At 37.5% G+C, this 23,830-nt stretch overlaps 2 protein-coding genes across 4 annotated transcripts in view; one reads left to right on the plus strand and one right to left on the minus strand.

The window, feature by feature from the left end:
- The window catches only part of BNC2 (basonuclin 2), a 608,431-nt gene that overhangs the window by 550,434 nt on the left and 34,167 nt on the right, over positions 1 to 23,830 (plus strand). The gene's annotated exons all lie outside the window — the stretch shown is intronic.
- CCDC171 (coiled-coil domain containing 171) overlaps positions 1 to 23,830 on the minus strand; it is a 161,478-nt gene that overhangs the window by 32,918 nt on the left and 104,730 nt on the right. For all 3 annotated transcript variants that reach the window (XM_056514607.1, XM_056514608.1, XM_056514609.1), the window contains one exon: positions 14,753 to 14,884. In XM_056514607.1, the coding sequence (XP_056370582.1) occupies positions 14,753 to 14,884 (132 nt within the window). The remainder of the gene's footprint in view (positions 1 to 14,752; positions 14,885 to 23,830) is intronic.

Consider the following 23,830-nt stretch of genomic DNA (forward strand, 5'->3'; position numbering starts at 1 on the left):
AGAAAATTGAAAAGGGAGCATTGAAATTGACAGCGACGGAAGAGAAAGTGCATCTACTGGAAACCACAGTGGATGGGCATAACAACAATTCTCATGAAAATTATTACAAAGTGCAAGACTTTCAGAAATTACCTAAATCTTTTAGAAACTGATAAATTAAGACAAATGTTTAGTTGATATGACCAGGCAGAGCATCCTGAGAATTTTATAGCAAAGAAGCTAGTTACCTGCAGCCTTGACTATTTAGAAATAGCTCTGGACTATGCAAGAAAATTGTCACTTAACAAAATTGAGAAAATACAGGTTTTTTATAGGCCAATAATGTTTATATGTGAGAGGATTCTCACTGTCTACTGCACAACGCCAAGCACAGTTGCATATAAAACGTAAAGGAGAAACAATTCCTACCCCAAAGAATTTGTAGTTTAAAGTGTAAATTGGAAAAATGTTAACACTATGTTGTACTCTTGTCATCGTCTTAAACAGTCTTGATTTGAAATGAATGTTTAGGTTTGTGAGGAAGGGTAAGAATTTTTCAAGTAAGTGGTTTTAGTGAGAAAGAAATGGAAACTGCAAGAAGTTTCAGGCTGGTATCTTGCCTTCAGTGTATATCAGGTTCTTTTGCAGTGTGTATTCTAGACAGGGACAAAAGAAAGAGAAAGGTAGTCACTGACACTACTATAAAGCCTACATTTAAGTGAGCATGAAAATCTACCCAATGCAAGCATAATGCATTACCACTGATGAGAAGAACCAAACAGCAGAAGTCACTACAGAAAAGTCAGGATGCAGTCTTACTACAAAACATGATAGCATCCCATCACACACACAGTCTTGAGGAGAAAGAAGAGAGCAAAACTTCTCGTCAAAATTCAGGTGAAACGCCAAGTGAAATCTAAGTTGTCTGAATCTTGATGATATTACCTTTGACCTATTCAAGTGACATCTTGGAACTAGAAAAACTTATAGATGTTGAAGTATTGAATTCTGTTTTCCACAACCAAATATATGTTAGTAAAATAAATTTTAAAAAACATAGTCATTCTCATTTTCTCATTTCTTAAAATGACGTATTAATACTTATATCTTACATGTGAATATCTTATATAAATAAAACAATTTTTATAAGTAAATGTTACCTAAACACTGAGTCTTAATTGCCTAAAATATTGTTTTGCTATAGGTGAATGTACAGGAGAACAATTTAAGGAGGGGAGAGAAGCAGACATTTTTCTATCAGATTACTAAGAAGAAAAATCTAAACAACTTCACATGGAATATAAATGTGAGGTAAATGTGAGATCTGGAAGGCTCTTCTGCTCTTCTAAATGCTGTCCACAAGCTGTCCAACATAAGAAATTAATTCTATTTAATTAATTAATTAATAATAACTATTTGCCAACGTAGTAGTTACTGAAAATTAGAATATTATTTTTCATTGGTTTTAAATAGTGCTCTCTTAACTAAGACCAGTATCAATTACTTTTAGAAATTATATACGCTCTACCTGTGAAAAAAGTACTGACTTAGTTTTAACTGCTGTAGAAAAAGTTTGTCACTGACTCCAAGATAAAAAAAATGATCACCCCACAAAATCTGGGCTCAGTATAAACATTTCCTTAAATATTTTGACTAGAGCTATGAAGTGGTATAAATTATTCCCTTTTGGCCAAAGAAGCAGCTTTTTAATTGTATATTAAAACATTTTCAAACTGAATAAAATATTTTACATATGGATAGAAGGGGGAAACATATTTACTTTTTATTTTCCACACAAAAATCTGAGCATAGTCTGTTCTCTAGTTGCCATTTACTAAGAGAGAAGAAGGCCTCTTCTGGAGGTTTAGTCAATATGACAACTGTGATTGTGTGTCTCACACAGTAATACTGACCACTGAGTCCTAATCCTTGTATCAGATTTTAGGTGAATGCTCAAGTCTAAAGAGCCTAGGGGCTAGAAAACTATGCAAAGTTTTGTGAATCACCTGCTTAATTTCTTCTGTTTTTCTTAAGAATGCTCATGGGTAGCACTGCATTTTAATTCAACATAAGTATTTAACCCTACATAATGCAATATTTTGTAGTTTTCAAGGAAATGCTGAAGTATACTTGTTGGTTGGATCACAAATTATTTTTTTCACTTTGGCTTCTAATTAATTACACAAATTCATTATGCCAGTACAGGAAAAAGCAGTAGTCAATTTCTTTAGAGAACATAATTACTAAGAAAAGCTGAACTGCATTCCTCAAATTCATTGAAACACCCTTAATCTCATGTTAACTGCCACATACAGGATGGACAGACATCGTCCCTTTGTTCTGCCTGAACTCAGATGTTAATGAAATAACTAACTGGCTTCACACGTTCTTAAACAACATTTAAAAAAACCCCAAACAACAGGCAAATGGCTAGATTTTCAATCAGATTTGCTTTCAAGACTTAATTTATGCTATGGAAATGTTTTATTAGAAATTTCAGTGACAACAACTTTTTTTCCAAAATATGAGGAGGAAATTCAAAGAACACAGTATACCTAACACCAAATCTCACAATGAGCATGTACATTAGAATCCCTCTTTCCAAAGCAAATGTCTGACAGAAGTGGCATCACTGAGCTTGACAATTTGCTATCCTTAAAGGTTAGTATTATATAACTAAAATATTTTTTACAAAGTTTGCTTTTAACCACCAGAATCTGAGAAAGATTAAATAAAATGACCCCTATAATCTCTGAATATTTAGTTTTACAACAATGGATTTACAGCTGAAGAAAACTCTTGTTGGCAAAACTACTGTTTTAGTAGTCTGCCTTTCTGGCATTTGCCATGTGAGAGATTAGCTCAACTCAGAAAGGTACAAATCCCAACCAACACAAGATAAAAACTGGTGGATGAGTAAGATTCCACTATACTGAGGTCTGGCCTCTCCTGTCTAAGAGGTCAAGAAGCTAAGTGAGAATGCTGTTCACTTGGATCAACAGGTTGAAAGAGCTGAGTAATACATCTGGTCCCAGTAGCTGGACAGGGGAGCTACAGATTGAGCTGTAATCTTAGCTGTGGGTGGGAGCCTGAGACAAGAGGCTGTGAACTGCCAAATTTAAGATATCAAGAGGCATGAATATGGGTGACAGCAGCCAGGTGAATGGACACTGGGACATATCAAGAGCTGGGAATTGCCTACCTTCTGGATAACAAGAGATGAAGACTGGTGACACCACCTAGATGGATGGACACAAAGCGGGGACAGAATCTGAAGACTCAGGAGGAAGAACAAGACTTGCATGCAGGCAGACTGAGGATGAAAAGATCTGGGATTCCTTAGCTGGGGGTCCTGCTCAGAGCCACCAGCTCAAGCTGCTTTTGTGCTACTGCACCAAGAATAAATGGCTTTAGGGACTGAGACGTCTGAGACACTGCTAAGGGAAACCTGGTCTGACTGCATGTGAGTGTGGGCTGTGTGAGGAGTCAAGCAGGCACTGGAGTCAACCGCTGCAAAGGAGCTTCACTCCCAGCAGTGAAAGTCTCTGACACTGGGAATGTCACTGCTAGACAGCCTCATGAATGGCCAGACTGGGAAGTTTCCTTAACAAAAGAGAAGACATTTTTCTGATGGCAGAACTCCTGGTGTCCTCACTCAGACCAACAATTCAAAGATATGTTGCTACCAGATGAGCCTTCTCGATTATATTTTGGAAGATATGACTTTCTGCTTTGTCTTCAGCAAATGCATCAAGTGTCTTTTCAGTAAGTGGGAACATATGATAACATTGCAGAATGTGATTCGGATTATTAGGTTGGGAGCCTGGCAAGTAAGGCCTCTTCCCTGGTCTGGCCAACAGTCATCAAGCAGATCCAACTCCTTGAAGTTCCTTGAAGCATAAGAGATAAAGTGACTTTCTGGATTCTGCTTATAAAACTGGATGCTTGTATCAACCATGAAAGGAGAAAACTAAGGAGAATAGGCACTGTTGAGACAAATTTGCCTAGAAAGCATAAAGAATTCTTCACCAATAGAATCAGAAATAAAACATCCTGTATCATGGGGTGTTGTAATAAGATTGAGAAAACCCTTTCTAATCTTTCTACTGAATTTGGTGACTGCAGGCATCACAGTGGCATGTACCTGAGTGATGACCTTAATGGTGGATCAACAAAAGCAGCTGGTTCTTATCCACAAATTCTAACGAAAGGCCTAAATTAACTTTGGCCATCCTAACTTAAGAAGACCCAGCGAGTAACATTTTTCAAACTACCTCTGATGTTAATTCATTACTATTTCCTTTATCCATTTTTCAACTATTTCCATTTTATCCATTTTTGGACCACTACCTGCAGTTACATAATTTATGAGTAATCATGCCTATGAATGTTGGTAACAGAGAAATCACTTCCACAGCTTACAAACTCTAGAAACTACAGATGATTTCTACTGCTTTCAGAAAATCTGCCAATTAAAATGGTGAAGGCTGGGAAAACTTCTGGAGACATTTTAGCACTGTTTCTTGTACTATATATATATATATTTTTTTGTCTTTTTCTCTGCCCAATCTGTTTTTAAGCAGGGACAACCAGTTTACTGCTATTCTATGTGCCCTCTAGGCATTAAATGTTTATTCAGTCCCACAGTTTATTTCCCAAAGGAGTAAAATTTGCAGCAAGTCTCATGTGGAATAAGGCAGAAAAAATCAAGCATCTACGTTAGTGACCTTTGCCAAAGTACAGGCAAACATCATATTTTGACATGTAGAGAAATCTCTGCTCAAAACCCAGTCCTGTGGTCTTTGCAAGTATGCGTAAAAACTTGAGAATTTAAACTTCAGCTTATAAATTTTCGCTTGCACAATATTAACCAAAAAACAAAAAAATTTGAGATTGGAAGACTGGATGGAGGGAAAGTCTGGCACTATACACTGTAGCAATGGCAGGAGGCTTTGCTCTCGGATCTCTTCCTTTAGTATTTGTCAATTAAGATTAAGGAGAAAGACAGGGATCCATCTATGAGTACTGTTACTGGAAAAGAACAAAATCTGCTTCTTTACAGAGAGAAATTAGAATTAAAATAGAGTCTTCAGGCATTAAATGTACATCATAAGTTTGCCCACACAGGTGGAAGGGATTACTCTTCCCTCCTGATCTTTAGTTTAGAACTTCTCTTTTATAAAAAAAGGTCCTGATGTTGAAGCAATCCAGAGGAATCTCAAGTTCTATCAAAGGTCCAGGAAGATAAACAAATTTTTGTCATTCCATGGATATCATCTTCTTAAAAGCCATGGAAGATCCTATCCTTTGCACATACACTTGCCAACATACAGGCTGCGTGTCCTTATTATTCAGGTTTACAACAGTTGTTTACAACAACAGTTCCACATTCATCCTTACTCCATTGATTAGAGCACTCTCCAGCTGTCTCCATTCTATCCTCACTTCCTAATTTCTTACCACATTTTTGCATTTAACAGGGAGAGATCAAAAATGAGAGAAGAGACCATAATGGAGAGTTCTAAAATAGTATAATGAAATTGGATACCGCAATGGACAAGTACCTAGTGCCCTATTTAAAGCCCTATGTTAATCCTGGGACATCTATAGCAAAGATTTTATGAATCAAGCACAAGAATTTGTGCTTTTCACAGTCCAATAGAATGTTGGAATTTTGATTCTAGGTTACAAGCAACACATGTCACTAGACAAGCAATCAATTCAGTAAATGAAAAATCAAGACAACAGCTTCAAAATAGCTTGCTATGATTCCTGCAAAATAACAACAACAAAAAAAAATCTTGCAGGTAATAACATATGTGGATTTATACGCCAAAATTTATACAATCCTTTCCACCAAAAAAACCCCAAAAAAACAAACAAAAAACCAAAAACACCAAAAAACCAAAACCAAAACAAAAAAAAAACCAAACCAAAACAAAAAACCCAAACAAACAAAAACCCCAAAAAAACCAAACCAAACCAAACCAAACCAAACCAAACCAAACCAAAACCAAAAAAAAAACCAAAACCAAAACAAAGCAAAAAAAAAAAAAAAACCCCAAAAAAACCCACTAAAACAAAACACCACCAAAAAAACCCCCCACCAAAATGAATTAGTGACTAATTGTTAGAATCCAGTAAAACAAAACACTAACTTTTAATCCTTTCAAAACTGATCCTCTTTGAATTTCACCTCAGTAGTATAGCATTTGGGATGCTATCCCAATCCAATTCTCCACTACATGATAAGTGTGGAAATAAGAGAATAGCCTGGTTTTTATGCCTAGTTTTATATTCTGAAAGGTTTACTGTGTTTTTCTTAATCCTCAAGTTGCATATTCATTGCTATATTTTTGTCTAACTGCTGTCACTTATATTGTCATGCAGAAGGGCAAATCAGGGTCAGTTTATATAAGCAGCATCAACCTGAAAAATCTTCATCAGTTTGTATTTCAAGGCATTATGCAAAGAAAGCTTGACATTAAGAGAGCCTTAACTGACAGCAAATGAAATCAATCAGCAAATCACTAAGCCATAATAAACTTGCTCAAATTGTAGATAACCCTTCCTCTTCCAGGTCTTTGACTACAAGGCCCAAAATGCAGTATCTGGGCAGAAATGTCTCCTTCGATTCCATTACAAAATTCTTGTACTAATACAGTACAATATTTAATAATTTTTTCTTACTCTGTAAGCAATTAATAACAAGGAGATATATGTTTTATAATAATGGACTAAAAAAGACTAAACAAAAGTTTCAGTGTTTGAAGGTTTGTTTTTTTTAATATAAGAATAGAAAATAGCCTGATTCTGTTTTTGCTACTTAAACATTTCTGTAATAAAGTCTACTGCCTTATTAACTTCTGTTGCTTAGTTTTGCTTGTTCGGCATTTTTCTTAGTTTTTGAAATTAAAAGACCCAGTACAAAAAATGTAAGACTCCAGACATTTCTAATCTTTCATGATTTTCACTTCATGAATTTAATTTGTAAGCATATGATTACCAACAATTAAATATCTAAGCTTCTTAATGGATTTGTCTGTGTTACAATGGTACACACTGCACAGTCTCTAAAAAAACAGTCACAAATTTACACAGTTGCTATCTGTTACCTGTAACCAGGTGAAAAAAAACCCAAAAACCTCAGGTTTACAAGCAGAAGCAAAACCAAATAAATAAACTTAGTGATTTAAGATAGTATTTTACACAGTTCTTAAAGAGCTTTCTTACATATTAGCACAGGTAATTCCTAAGACATCACCCACATGCAACAGATATAAATGTCTGAAAAAGTCTAAGTGGACAAAGATGGGCAGCTACATGATTTCCTGATAGGGCCAAAAAGGAAAACTTTCCATTGAGAAAGGTTACTGAAAGGTTAAATATATACTAACTTTGGCATTCAAGATAATCAAGATATTCATAATCTTAGCTGAAAAGGTTTTACAAAACTGACAGTGCTTACGAACCGGGCTGGACAAGAGTTAGTAGTGTTACAGACACAAAGAGAGCTTTCAGTAATTAATTGGTGATTACAGACACTGACTTTGATATTTATGGTCTGCAAGGCCAAGACAGCATGGCTGGAGTGCAAGAGCGTCCCATTTAACTATAACACCTTCTGAGAAGGTCCTTCATATAATCTCTGCTAATTTAGCAGTATGAAGAAAGGCAAGTGAAGAAATAAAGCAATGCAAGGGTGGCTGAAAAAGTGAGGGAAAGAGGCTAATGATAAGGTGCACAGAAATGAGGAAAGGAAAGAGGGCCCACAGGGGAGAGGGAGAAAAAGACTGCAAACAGAAATGCTGTGAAGAGGAAAGGAAGTTGAGCAGTTAGGTGGTGGAAAGAAGAAGTAGTGTGAAATTCACATTATAGAAGGCAAATTTCCAACATCAGTGGCATTTAGAAGATTTCTCGTTTTTTTAACATTTTAAACAACATTTTCCTAATATACATTAATCTTATGTTTTAAAGTAGTCATATTTACCAGCATGATACAACATATCTGGAGACATGACTCCAGATACCAGCTGAACTCTTTCAAGAAGATTAAATTAGAATTCTCCACTTTACATCTCTTCAGTCTGGTTATTCAGACTTTACTTAGTTATCAATCATTGCTTAAGTCCTACACCAACTTCATATTTGATACACTGAAGTTTGCAAAGGTCTGCAAGAGGTGTTGCCAAACTCTAATGCTTTTGAAACATTTACTTATTTATGAATATTTCAACTCAAAATGCAAATGTAAAGTAGCAGTAGAGTAATAAAAAAATCACTTTTCTTTTTAAACAGTATACTTTAGACAGACTTCTGGTCAGTCCAGAAGCACCACATTTTGACACTAGGTAAGAAAGTAGTCCTTTTGGAGAGCAGAAGAAGAAATTAGTCCTTTTGGAGGTGGGAGGGCAGGCCAGCTGCTATTGATAGCAGCTGCTGAACTCCTGGATAATGAAGACCCAGTTTTACCTGGCAAGAAACAGCAATCTGATTCCAGAGGAGGCAGCATTCTGGCCTCTATAATACAATTGATAGTTCCTTCTCTGGTGAAACAATGTAAGAAAAAATAGAACACTACAAGAGTGTGCATCTTTAAGACTCTCTAAAAAACATTTCTTCTTTATGAAGTATTAGGAGAAAAAAAGTATTTTTTTCCTTTTACAGCCATATTAATAAAAGAAAAAAGCTTTAAAACAGAAGTATAAGATTTAAAAAAACTAGTAATACAGTTTTTAAGCAGCTGCTCCATGATTAATTCATCTCATTAAATCCTCTTACCAGAACTGACTTATATTTGAAAGACAAGCCCTATGCAGAGAGTAAGATCTGATGACAAGAATCATGTTACCTTTGAAATCACTTGCTTCCTCAATTTGGTAAGAACTTCTTTATTGACAACTGAACACAGAAATGAAAAAGTGTTTATTATTTTGAGGAAAATTATCAGCAGAATTATGCATATCTTTCACCATCTAATCTATGAAGCATAAATCTAAAATTAATAAACAAGTGAAAATAAATACAAATTAGGAAGCTCCTAAAACTACATTTATGTTTGTCCAATTAATTAGAAAAAATGAACCTACAGCACATTTAGAAAATGCATGACTAAATTATGTATGAATGCATAAATGGTAAGAACCTACTTCTTCGTAAATTTATAATGATTATATGCTAACACTGAAGATACGTCAGTACTTTATATTACTACTAAAACGATAAATCTTCATTTTATTACTGCACTGTTCATTTTAAATTACCTAAAACCACCTAAGAATGGCAAAGAAGTACATATAAATCCCATGTGGACTTTCTAAACCTGCATGAACGGATGGATACATGCTGAAGATAGAGGGAGCAAGATGGGGCAGGTGGAAGGGAAAGGGAGAGGGACAGAAAGACTGATTCAGAGCAAGCAAGATGGAATGGGAAAGAGGCACAGGAAGCAGAAGAGAGAGCGAGACCCAGGAAGAGTAGCAGGCAGAGACTGACTGAAGGAAAGCTCATGAGTACATAGGGCAGAGAGAGCAGGCACGCAGGGAGAGCGGAAGCACGAACACCAGAGAGCAGGTGCACGTGGTCAGCGTGCACACAGCAGAGAGCGCACAGCCAGGAGGGCACACAGCAGCAGAGAGCGTGCAGGGAGGACACACAGGCAGGCACCAGAGCACGAGAGCTGTGGCAGAGAGAGACAAAAAAGAGCGAGGCAGAGACAGGCAAGACAAAGTGGAAAGTTAACCATCTCAAACCTGCCTGGAGAGAGAATCACAGAATCTTTATTGCTGGAAAAGACCTCCAAGATCCTCAACCCCTGACCAAACTCCACAACACCAACAAACCATAGCACTAAGTACCACATCCAGTTGTTCCTTGAACACTTCCAAGGATGGTGAGTGACTCCACCATATTACTGGTAAGTCCATTCCAATGCCTTACCGCCTTTCTGATGTCAAACATGAAACTCCCTAGGCATAGTATGAGGCTATGAGCTATGCTCATAGTATGAGGGTATGAGCTAGCTCTTGCTAGCTTCCTAAGAAAAGAGACTTGACTATGACTTAGGATTCTTCGTTTATTTTTTTTCTCTCAGGAAATTTTCACCTACTTGTTGCCTAAGAGATGGTAATGATGATACATGGGAGAGAAAGGATGTGGCTGGGAGGACAAGAAGGATGCAGTTTGCTGCTGTCCCTTGGCTGAGGCTTTCCCTTGGTAAGTGCAGAGATAGGGTAAGATTTGGGCTGGGGGTGAGGGGCTGGGCCCACGCCTCACTGCCGGTTGCTCTCTCCTGGGATCCGAGTGGACAGGTGTGGTTTTGGTACCGGATTGTTGAGGCCAGAGGATTTGCTGCCACTGCAGAGCTTTTGTCCTTCACCGTGTCTCCTTATCATCTTGTGTGCATCTGCTCACAAGAGCAGCTGTTGACCTGGGAGCTTTCCAACACCTGACCTCACTGGGAAGGGGACTCTGACCCTTGATACATTCCTAGAGGGAGACTCTCCTGGCTGCTCGCAGTAGCTTCCTGGCAACCTGCCTGCGCTGCCCCACTGTTTTCTGTGGCTGCTTCAAGGTTTTTGCTCCTTTAACCTGACACCCCAAGTCCCATGGCTCTTGGCACAGCTCTGGAGCTTTGCTGCCCGTTGTTGGCCACCCCAGGTGTGCCTGAATCTGCTGTCCGGCCCGCTGCTCTGAGGTTCCTGCTGCAGTCCGTTTCACCGTGTGGAAGGACACGGGCTCAGCTGCCACGGCGGGTTTGCAGATGAAGCCCTTCCCCTCCCTTCCGCCGGCCCGCCCGCCATTTTGTGAGGGAGGCGGCACAGCTCCCGCCGGGAGCCCGCAGCGCCCCCGCTGGCCGTGCCCGGAACTGCACCCAGGGGAAAGTGCCCGCGGCCCAGGGGAGCCGTGCCTGGGTTTGGCTCTGTTGGGTTAACGCTGCAGGTGTTGCTGTTGGCCTTGTAATACATATACACATTTAGTAATAAACAACTGCTGCTCCTTTTCCCATCTTTGCCTGAAAGCCCCATAATTTCAAAGTTTGAGTAATTTGGAGGGAAGGGGGTTACATTTTCCATTCCAAGGGAGGTTCCCGCCTTCCTTGGCAGACATTTGTCCTTTAAACCAGGACAGGTGTCCCCTGAGCCTCCTTTTCCCCAAACCAGACAACACCAGCTCCTTCAGCTGCTTCTCACAGGACTTGTGCTCCAGACCCTTCCCTCAATGTCTGTCCTGTAGTGAATGAGGGAGGGGCCCAGAACTGGACACAGCACCTGAGGTGTGGTCTGAATGTTGTGCTGAATACAGGGGGACAATCCATGCCCTGGTCCTGTTGGGAACACTACTGCTGATCCAGACCAGGATGCCAAGATGCTGTCTCACTGCCCCAGCACTCCCAGATCCTTTTCTGGTTGCTTTTCTGTGTTCAGCTAGTATCTGGAGTCACGTCTTCAGATAGGCTGGATCACGCTGATAAATATATAGGAGTCATTTTAGCATAAACAACTATAATTTCTTAAAAACATAACTTTAACATACATGTCTGAAGTACCTAATTTTGCTTTAAGAAGCTTCTTTCATACCAGCTTCTACCCTTCTGCGTCTACCTCTCTAAACAGAAGAAACCTAAACAGGTAATATACCAATGTTTGATTATTTATACATAAACATTTAAATTTCATTGGATTTATTTGAGGGCTTTATGGTAAAAATGTTGAGGTCTTTAGGTAAAAATGCTTGGCATTAGCATCAATTGCATATTTTTTGATGTAAAAGTACTTGAGACAATTCAGAATTAATTTTCTGAATGCCTACTTTTTCTGTGAGCCAAAAAACTATTTCAGAAGAGACTATTAAGATTTTTAAGTAACCTTATCCTCCTTCTAAAGATGTAACACAATTGAATTTTGTACTTTATAAAGAGATGGTATTAACCTTTACTGGTTAATTTAAATAGTCATCTGCCAAGCAAGACTACTAGAATTGGGAATACTATGTCATTTTAGTTGCCTATTGAACACTATAACCTGTCTCCATAGGCGGTTTCACATATGGTTCCACTTTTTGTCTCCAGTAGGAACATTAGGGTATGGCCAGCACACCTTAAACGCTGTGTTCATTGCGTTCCAGGTGCTTGAAAACAATCTGTAATTTTCCACTTCCAAATTTAAGTGGCAAACAGCATGATTTTGTGACATTCTTCACTGCAATTGAAAAATCAGGTGAGACTTTTTCAAAGCTATAGCAATCATATTTTAATCTTAGAGATATTACACCTTTTTCATTATTTATCCAACTGAAGTGACATTTCAACTACTGCAGTAATTCTGCTGCAGTCCTCAAGAATTTAACAAATGCTTACAAATTAAGTCATACTTTCACTACTTGCATGAGGCTTTAGAAGATGCTTAGTGTAAGGATATGCTTGCTGAATAACTCAACATTTCAACCTATTACGTAACTTTGCCATTTAGGAGCCATTTCATAAAGTGCAGGCTTTGGAGAAGATACACAGAATGGTTTGTATCTTCTTTGATGGTATGTCCAAATATTTAATTTCATTACCTAAATGTCAAAACTAGAAGATTTTTAAAAGGATGAATACCATTTCCATATGATGAAGAAGTGATACAATCAGACACTAGTGGATATATAATTAATTACTGATCTCAGCCACCTACTACAAACTGGATGCATGAATACTAAAAACAGAACAGTGTAATCTTCTTCCAGTACTCAACAGTTCTGATAGCTAGTGCTTCATCCCTATCACACTGTCTAATTTTAAACCTTAATTTTTCATGCAATTTTAAAAAAATATACCATCAAATGCCAATAAATTTAGACTTGGAAAAAAACTCGTGATGTCTAACACTTGTAGATGATAAGACTTTTAAGTGAGTCATACTTATCACAGATTAACTATAGCAGTTCTTAAGAACATGCAGGCAAACAATTCCACTGGTTTTAAAGAGAAGTGTCTGTAAAGTGATGACTCAGAGTTTACCTCATTCAAGATGACAGGATTGCTCTTAATGTAGTTTTGTATGAAATTAACATCAATTATCTGACTACAAGATATAAAAGGGAAATTTTATAAGAAAATATCTACAATGTGCTTACAAAGTTATCAAAACAGGACTATGTAACTAGAGATAGGGAGAGGAAGAGGGAGAGAAGGGGAAGGAAGAGAGGCAAAAGGGAAAAGCAAAAAGGGAAGGAGGAAAGGAACTTCACAGCGATACAAACTGAACCTTTGGAGCTGTTTGTGTATGTACAGAGTAACCAAGTGAAACTGAAGCTGTCAGGTAAACAAAAAGTAGGTTTACATCACTGCACTACAGTGCAGCACATACATTACTATGGGTTAGCTATAGCACGAGTAAGTACTCTGTTCAAAAGTGAAATGCAACTTTTCATACTACTGTTTCTGTTCTTAGAAATAATGATGGAACAGGCTGTCTTGGAAATGCTTCTGCAATCATCCGAAGGTCAAAAAAGAATGGAAGTTGGGATGAGACAAAAAACCAGAAGCAGGTACTCCAAACAGGCTCCTGAATTAGAAGAGCAGTATTTAAAAGCTGGTGATTTCTATGACAGCTTCTTAGAAAAAAGATGCACCTATGGAGCTTTTTGTGCAGCTTTAAAAGTGATCATCACTGTATGGGGAAGCATTTGCAACCTATCCTCTGCCAGAGATGTACAGCTGTGCTTACTAAGGTGTATGGGAATCTCACAATGTTACATATTTTTTTACTACTTTATTATGGAAACATGGTAATATACACATAATTTAAATATTTTTCATATTGAAAGACATGAACGCAAAAGGGCAACAATGAGAAATTTCCAGTTTAGAATCTGCCTTTCTTGAATATTGGTTTTGTGATGCTGTTCCTGCAATTATATACTGGATCTAGAACTGAAAATCTACAATAAGTTAAAAAATATTACTACAGAAAAGCTTATATATTATGCAATATTTGTATTTCCTAACATACTTGCACTTTACTTGACTCCCTTTACACTCTCTGATTCAGACAGTAGAACACAATGGAAGAAGTATGTACTCACTCTGCCTTTTGTTCTCTCATTGGTAAAACAAAATATTCTGCTTCTAACAATAATGTATTCTGCACAGCTATAAAGACTAAGGCATAGTTTGTATAGAAGAAGACATAACAAACTTATAAACAATAAGGAGGTATTGCACAGAATCCATTTTCACAGCTGAAGACATTCTTTTCCCCAGTCTTCTCCTAATAAATCAGCATTTTGAAACATATAAGTGTTTAAACCTACATAAACAAAATAGCTCCTATACTAAAATATTCTGAATAGAAGTTTCTTTCAAATTATGAGTGCTAAAGATCATTGTTAATTCTAAAACAGAAATGTGAACAAATCTGATACTGACCAAGTAGCAGCATAAAAATCTTGTCCTTTTCCCCCCCCATTTTAGATTTCTATTTGGCTTGCTTAAATTAAGCAGAGGAAAGGGGATTGGGATAGAGTGTCATTAATTTTCAAATACAGAATTTGTGCTTTTCCATGGTCATATCCCTGTCAGTTATTTAACATTATACCTGCAAAATTAAAAGTTCACATAATCTCTGAAATACCACATCCAACAGTATATATGAAAATTACTTCTCTTTCAACTGTTGACTACAATAGTTTTGAAGTATTTTCTTCTCCACGCATTCAGAGCAGTCTAGCTTCTTGTTCTCAGTTGCAAAAAATGAAAACAAGAAACAGGATTGTTTTAGACTCTAACCTGAAATGCTGCAGCCTCTGGCCTGCCCTTCAGCCCTTCCTCTGAAAAGGTCTCCAGGTGCAGTTTGGGTAGCTCCAGGGTGAAGTCATTCGTGGCTGCTGCAGTACACGGCAGCAAGGCCTGATCTCTGACCTAAAGGGAAAAAAACAGCATCAATGGTAATTCCCCTTCAGACACATTAACTGGGATGAACTGGGTCCCCTTGAGCCCACTGAGTGGACTTGCATTGATCGCTGGACCTGAAATCCATGAATAAATTTAGGACTAATTGATTTTTCGTTGCAAATAAATCTCTAATTCAGAGTGCTGGGAGAGAATGTTAAGAAGAAAAAGCATCTTCCCCTGGTCTGAAATGAGAAGAAAAGATACTAAAGGCTCTCTAGCCCAGCTGGCATATACATTTCACAGATCCGTTGTCTGTAAAAATCTAGTAAGAAAAGAAACAGTAATTGTATTTCTAACTGAAACAAACATGAGCTACGTGAATTAAAAAGTTCGTGTGATCACATCAGTGAGAATGGCATGTGAGTTGTGCCTGCTCTGGTATCAGTCCTCCAGAATAAGACTCGTTTAGAAACAACTCAGTCAGAAGTCAGAATAAAACGAATAATCTGCAAATACAGCAAAACGAACTAACCTGTAGCTTTCCAATTAGTGAGGGGGGCAGAGAGGGAGGCAGAGAGAGGAGCAGTGTTTTTGCGGCGCCGGCGGAGTCGCGGGCAGCGGGCAGGCCGGATCCGCGCGGAGCGCGGGCAGCGCGGCCGGGCGGTGTCGGCGCCGCGCCCCCGGTGTCGCAGTGCCACCTGCCGGCCGCGCGCGGCAGCGCCGCCCGCGCTTTGTCCTCGGGCAGCGCGGGAAGGAAGCGCGGGAAGGAAGCGCGGGAAGGACGCGCGGGAAGGACGCGCGGGAAGGACGCGCGGGAAGGACGCGCGGGCCGCTCCCGGCAGCGCCCTGCCCGGCGCATCGCGACATGGCGCGCATCGCCGACAGCTCGCCGCATGCGTTCAACGCGCACCTGCCGCACCACTCCTGCTCGCACACACCCATTTCATTCTATTTAACACAAAATTTACAGCGTCCAGCTCCAGGACATCCCAGTAGTCAGACTATATTCTAATACAGATGGATAGACACACATCCAAATATATGTTAGTACAAACGAACAGGTTAAATCCATTTATTTGGCACGCACTGCATCTGTTGAGTAGCAACAGTGAGTACTGCAAAATTAATTTACTGTCTTAATTGCCTAATACACAGTCTAATACTAAAGCATATATTGAATATATGCTAAAACATATACTGGATATATTCTAAATATATACAAATCAATAGATATACCATTTACTAAGTACTATTTTAATAAATTTTGTTTTCTGTTAGAGGCTGCCTTGCCCGCAAGAATGCACCGAACATGAATTAAAACATAAATCCATTCATTTTAAATCCCAGATTACTTTTCTGTAACCACTTGCAAAACTAGATTCTTATAAAATGTTGATTATGAGTGAACAGATTTCAAATAATAGCAGAGCCTTTGAAATCTGCTCTGATTGAAAGAAGCATGTGCAAATCTACTGATACAAAAAGATTTTATTTTATTCGTTCCTCTGTTCTGTGGGAATAGGGAGCCCTATATTTCCCAAGTTGACCTAAAGAATTCCTGTCAATACCTGTGGCTGCCAAACATATGCACTATGATGCAATTTTTATAACAAGAAAGGTCCTCTATGCATTTTTTGCACACATAGTGCACTAGGTTCAGGATATACAGTCCTATGGAACAAACATAATCTCTAGAGTGTTCTGTCAGCATGTGTAATTCTGGTCAGACGTTAACCTTGCTGAATATAACAAAATACATTGCTTTAAATACACACACATGCACACACACACACGTGCACACACTTGATTTACATTTTTATAGCTTATATATACACCGACTTTTCAGTGTCTTTGCTGCCAGTATGCACACAGATAAAAGGAAACATTAATGTGGATTAAGGTACTAAGAATTTATCAACATCAAACCACCAGTGTTTTGCCTTCTACCCTTCTGAACCGTAGTCAATAGATCTAAATATTTTACTGCACCCTGGCCAATTCATTGTTTGATGTTTAAAAACTCAAACAGAATCAAAGAAAATTTATTAAATTTCAGCCCCCAAATGAGATACTATTAGCTTTGAAAGTCAAGTTTAACTGCGATATTGATGATTCTCTTTTTTCTGTGACAAAATTCACAAGGGAAATCCCTATGTCAAAGTACAAAAGCAGATTGCTAATACTAGGGGGAAAAAAACAATGTATAAGCAATGTAGGTATAATATATACACAATACAGACAGTAGAAGTCCTTTTAACCCTATTAGTTTCAAACTCTCTATTTCAGTATTGGGGTCTGACACTCACTGAACAATAAAATATAAACCCCATTTTTTAAATGGCTGAACTGTGGTAAACAAATACCATTAATACCACTGCACCAGAAAAGTATGTATTAGCTTCTTAAAGAGTATGATTTCTGATATGAGGATTCACGATTAAAAAAACAAACCAAACACTTTTTTGTGTTTGTAAATACTTAGATTGTAGAGAGTACATCTCATTATCAGTATGCATACTGAGAAACTGAAAATTAAGACAGACTTTTCCTTTGAAAAATACTCATGAGGTTTCAGGAAAAATTGTAAGAACAAAAGACTGGGTGTATGCTGTACAAATATCACTAGATATTCTATATTCTAGTTTTACTAGAAGTGAAAACATTCCAAGTTGCGTAACTATTCAAGGACTGGAAAGCTATAATGGCCATGCCTGCATGGAATCATGTTGGAGAGACCAGATCTGTAAGAAATCTTAGTAAAGAACTCATTTAATAACTTCTGTCTATTGGCTTTTTGAGATCCAGAAACAAAAAACAGGAGTTGGGAAACTGCATTTATTTCCTCATTCTCTAATGCAGTAAAAAAAATACACACATACAAACTTACATTCCAGAACCACGAGGCAAAGATAAAATGGGTAATTTAATTTCTTTTTTAAAATAGGGAGCTTTTTTTTTTTTTGGAAGCTCAACAGGCAGAAGATCCATCCTATGCAGTTAAGCTTTAAAATGCAATTTTCAGAGCTTCTTTGTATTTAATGATTTTTTTTTCCCTCCATATGAAATTTAAAGCAAGACCATTTTGTCTGAATGATCTCCTGAGGCTAGAGAGCTTTATGTTAAAATCTAAAACACCTAATCAGCTAATCAGGCTTATTGCAATGATTAAAAATGTCTAAAACTAGTTTCACTTCCCTATATTCTAAAATTATTATAGAGAAAAATCCCATGAATTTATATTTATCCAATGTTAATGAAGGTTTTGGCCATCTCTGATTTTAGTAAACATAATTTTAGTTTAGACTGTGAAAAGTTTCAAGAGTGATTTTATACAGAGCATAGTTAAGTGTCATGACAACATCCTTCTAAATATGATCATGACATTTTTTAGTTTAGACATATATAAATACTATCAGAAAACAGGCAAAATCACAAATGGATCCACACTCTAAATACTCATAGCATTTTAAAATAAAGGAGAAGAGTGACTTATGACAGTGTTTAACTTTTTAATTAATTAGGAGAGCAACAAAGAAGACAACACTATAGCCACTCAATTTAAAATCAATAAAGTACTCATTAATTCAGATCAAAGCTGAAACAGAATAATAAACTGAAGTTACGTTATTGACCGAACCAAGGTGCAGAATTTGATGGGCTAATTCTGCATGTCCAAAAATGAACTTTAAAATTTTCTGCTGCTCAAGATAATAATAGTTTTGTCTACAGTCCACTCTGGTGTTCACTTTGGTTTTTCTATGCACAGTCTGATGTGGTATATGCAGTTATGCCAACAGAGACATGATACTAAATGCTAGCAAGTTCTAAACAGTATTAAAATGTGTTCTGCCCTTCCTAATGTCCTTTCCTGGTTGCTATCTGACAACAAACCTGAGATTTTAGTTTTTATTTTGTTCCCAATTCAATGATTTCTTATGATGAAAATGAAAGTACGGATATAAATTTCACAATGTAAGCTATATATGAGAACATTTTGTAAGTTCAAAGTTCACCAACTCTACATTAAAAAAAAAACAAACAAACAAACTTATTTTTGGGCTTATTTTTCTCTAATTTTCTAGTACTTTTTAAATAGCATATCATCTGCAATTTAAAGAGCAGAACAAAATCTACAGTGATTTGGTGATAAGCAAATGGAAAACAGTGATTTAATCTGTTTGTCTTTGAGATGACCATATTGCTGATATAACAGAAGCTGCAAATACAGAAATCATTCCAAAAGAGTACAAGCAAAATGCTTTCTACCCACTGCTATGTGTTCTGCATGTCACATACAACAGACAAAAAATGACTTTAGAACTTTTTAAAGTAGAAGAAAGCAGTTGGAATGCAAATCTTAGTCTTAACCACAGTCTTGCAGGTATGTGTCTAATTTAGCTGCATAGTACCTCCAGGGCAGCATGCAGAGTGGGGGCCATATAACACAGATTAAGAATATCCACATCTACCAGACACAGTCCTTCGCCATGGGAAGCATTTTAACAGAAATAAGTTACATAGTAACTGCTTTGAATGGGCAAGTCTTTGTTATAGTGTTACACAAATGATCATAGAACTGAGAAAAATAATAAAAAATTATATACATTGTTAGATTGAATTAAACCTTCATGAACGCTTCCTATTTTTTTCATGTTTAGTATGAATTGCTAAAGTTTTCCTACTCTATATTAAAAATATAAATGAATATACAGGAACAATATAGCACCAACAATAATACTGAATAGTCTTGATAACAGAAGTTCTTCAAGCGAGTTGCTAATATAGATTATTTTCCTCATGACACATTCATATACTTTGGGGTCTCTAGAAAACAGTGATCAATCTAAATGTTACCCATTTAAGGGAATACAGACCCCAAATTATTTGCTGCATGATTTGGCACAAGCAATATCCAAAGAAGTATCCCACAGTACCCTGTCAGATCATGGAATCAATCTGTTAATACTGGTTGCTCCTAACACTAGTCTGAGTTTGCTCTGAAAGTAAGGATATTACTACAAAAAGTGTATATTCATCCTGTTGAATGAGGACCTGTATAATTTCAGATACAATATTTTTCATCAGGATGTTTCAGCAATCAAGGATCACTCCCAAAGTAAAGAGACTGCCTGTGACAAGACTGTGTATCTTAAACTGAAGGCACTTTAAATCAAGCACCTAAAAACTGGAAAATTATAGACTCAATTAGAGAGAAAATGAGGTGAGGAATAATATTTGGAACCAAATTAGTCAACTGAACTGCAAAAACACCCCATCAAACCTTTCTCTTTTTTCCCCCAAGAGGGGTAGAAACCAAACTACCCCAAATCACAATGTATTTTGCTTAGAGAAGAGGGTCTCATAGGATGGAAACTGCTCAACAGATACTTGTTACATGGCCATCACAGTTAAAAATCCATCAGATCTTTGCATGTTCATTCTCAAAAGAAGAAACACATCCTCAAATCCAAACATCTGACTTCTGTTGATGGTGGAGGCTTAAATAGCATTTTGACATACCTTAGTGTAGGTGGCCATACATTATCGCAATTAGTTATAGTAAATAATAAATATAAATAGTATATATATAATATATAGATTAGTATATAATAGTATATATAGTATAGTAAATATAAATATTTACCTCAATAGAGTAACTACTGAAAATTTCTGTATTAGCATACTGATTCAGTGACTATCCTTTCTGATTACTGCCATACAAATCTGTATTTAATTGCGTAACAGTGTTTATGTAAAGAGACGTATCTTATAAAACTGATGTTTTGGGTGTGCTTGGCTTTTTTGTTTTTTGGTTTGGTTTTTTTTTGGCTTTTTTTTTCTCCCCTTCAGGACTAGTAAAGATTATGGAAATTAATTTTCAGAGCAGAGAACCATCCCAGACTTACCTGTAAGATTAATCCAAGCTTTCTCAGATTACTACATACATACACTACATAGTCTGTTGAATAAGACGTTAATATGACCCAGAGTTGTTTTTTGGAAATGTTGACCACAGCACCTAAGCTTCCTCTGTAGCTGCAAGATGTGCACTATAATACATCCCCTATGAAAAGATTTCAGTGACCTTGGGCTGAAAATGAACCTATGTCTGGAGAAAATAACAGTTAAAGTATTCAATAATTCCTCAATTCTCCAAACAAGGATTTCTCCTTACTAAAGGCAAACAATACACAAGTATTCATCCTTTAAAAAAAAACAGAAAACAAACAACAAAACAAAAACCCTACCTCAACCACCTAAAACAAACAAACAAAACTCCCCTGTTGGGGAAGATGAAACATGTTTCATCTTCCCCAACACTCCCCCCCAAATAAGAACAAAAAAAACCACCCCAAAACAAACAAAGGAAACCAGAAGATAAAGACAAATGCATCTTGAAATCAGTTATTTAGATATGTCCAAAATGAAAACAGCTAAGCACATGGACATGACATTCGGCAATGTCTTATCTTTACTTTGTGAAGGTTTTTAAATCCCTCTTGAGCTGGAGTACCATTTTTAGCTTGGCTAGGTCAGAATGACACTGAACAATATGAGTGATGACACACTAGACAGCTATATGGACAGAGTTGTCATCAGCAAGCCAGCTGTGCTAACACCTGTATGTCCTGCACAACTGATCTTTAGGAACACGGATCAAGAAAGTCAGATTGCTAGGAGGGGAAACAAAAGTCATTCATCAAACTCTTGAAATTAAGAAGCACTCATTTGAGATGGAGGAGAAAAAATAGTATTTTTTCTGCATTTTTTTCTTACCATAGAGAAATAATAGCTGGTTTCCTATTGTAAACTTCTTACAGGAGTTATTCAGAATTTTAACAATCTAATTGAGCTTTCTTTGTGAATTTTTTTGCATGTACACATACTCACTGTTTCAATGGGGTTGTGACAGAGCCAGTTGAGAACAACCCAGGACCACAGTGATGGACAGACCTTGAGTACACACACAAGCAGGCTTCACTCTTTATATCAATGTGTCTAACACACAGAAAAACAATCTTGGGAGTTTCATTCAGTTAGGCAAAAAAAATGGAGATCTCTAAAACAAGAGCTTTTAAATCATTATTGAGATAACGAAATAATATGATGGACTATTGATCCCAGGTAACTGAGAGAAATGTGACTGATCAGTATACTTGAATGTGCCAGGTCACATCTACTGGAGTCTGACTGAGACAGCTAACTTAAATCTCAGAGCTGTTCTCCTCTTCCAGGACTTGATCAATTTGTGGTCTCCTTGCTGCAACTAACAATTATTGCCACTTACACTGAGTGTTTTTACCGATGTAGTCACTTGTATATGGACTTAAACCTATTGTAAATTAATTCCTTGCCGGCCATAAAACTGTCATCATAAGGAAATGCATTTAATTGCTATGGACCACATCAGAAATAACTATCTACTGCTACAAACTTATTAATTCTCAAGTATTCAATGCCCCCATCCCATCTCCAACTGTACTATAAAACTGTATTATATGTGCTGTATTATAAAAACCCAAATCATTAAATTAAATACATAAAGATTGTGCTGTCCTTGTATTTTTTTACAAATATATAATGGGATGGATGATACAGTGTTCATATTTTTTTTCAACTGATAGAATCATGGGACATCAGTTCTTGTAAACAGACGGTTTAGGGGCGTTTCAGAGGAGACAAGGGAGATGGCAGTGAGGCAATGAAACACAACAGTGGAACGATTTCAAGGCATGACTGCTGACAGGTCTGCATGGAAGTTGTTCTACTAGCTAGCATATGAAGTTTTCAATCAGCAGAAATGAAGTGCACTACGAAAGTGGACGAAGAGTAGTTTTCCTGACCAAGTGCCAGAAGGAAAGGAGCACACTGGATAGCTGCTTTTATCCCCGATGTGTCCCAAAGAGTCAGAATGAGTAGGTTGCTAACTGGTATTGGGGAAAATGGTGAGTATGTTGTATTTTATTAAGCTACTAAAACAGCCAAATCCTAAACAGCCAAGACAGGCTGAAAACTATGATAGACTAAGCTTGTCAAAATATTGATAGTTAAAAGTACAAGGAGAAACTAACAATTTTCTGTCACTGTGAAGGCTGGCTTGCTAGAATGACTTCCCATCGTGGTGTGTAGCACAGGCTAAACATAGAGAATGGGGACTTAGGCAGGCTGAAAAAGAAGCAGCTATAGCAGTGTACCAGGTGCAGTCTCTGTGAGGACAGATGAGCGTAGGACAAAGTTGATTCCAGACATCTCTGGCTCCAGACCCACCACAGATCACAGCTAAGCCCCACAGGCCTACTGGCAGCTTCTCTGTGAAAACGAATTTAAGAATGAGAAAAACCCACCACACAGGAGAGAATGAGGGAAGAAAAAGACTGAACATCAAAGCCAGAGAAGTGGAGCAGAAACACTAAAGGCACTGGATTAGGTATTTCCCCATAGCACAGAGAGAGGACTATGCTGGAGAATATATCCATCCACTATAGTCCAAGGATCCCATGCTAGAGCAGGTCCAGGAAATCCTTCAGGATAGCTCCTGAAGGAATGAAGTCCATGGAAAGGCCACGCTGTAGCAGATATTCTTGAAAGATTGCAGCCCATATGGAGAACCCACAGTGATGCAGGGAAACAGCATGAGGAGTTAGGAGCAGCAGTTGCTGTGGACTGACTGCAAACCCCTGTACCTCATGGAATGAGCGGAGGAGTCACAAGTGAAGCTGAGATTAAAAGCCAGGGTAATGCTAATTTTTTAATTGTTTCTAACTCTCCAAATCTGGTTCAAAAAAGAAATTAAAATAATTTTCCCAAGTCATCTCTTTTATCTGTGATGATAACTACTATGCAATGTCTCTATCTAGATCTCAACACATGAGCATTCTCATCCTGTTTTGTTCCCCCTATCCTCTTGAGGAGGACTGAGAGAGCACCTGGGTGGGCATCTGGCTGCTGCCCAAGGCTAACAAAAAAAAGCAC

The sequence above is a fragment of the Oenanthe melanoleuca genome, chromosome Z, assembly GCF_029582105.1.
Source record: "Oenanthe melanoleuca isolate GR-GAL-2019-014 chromosome Z, OMel1.0, whole genome shotgun sequence".
Lineage (NCBI taxonomy): Eukaryota > Metazoa > Chordata > Aves > Passeriformes > Muscicapidae > Oenanthe > Oenanthe melanoleuca.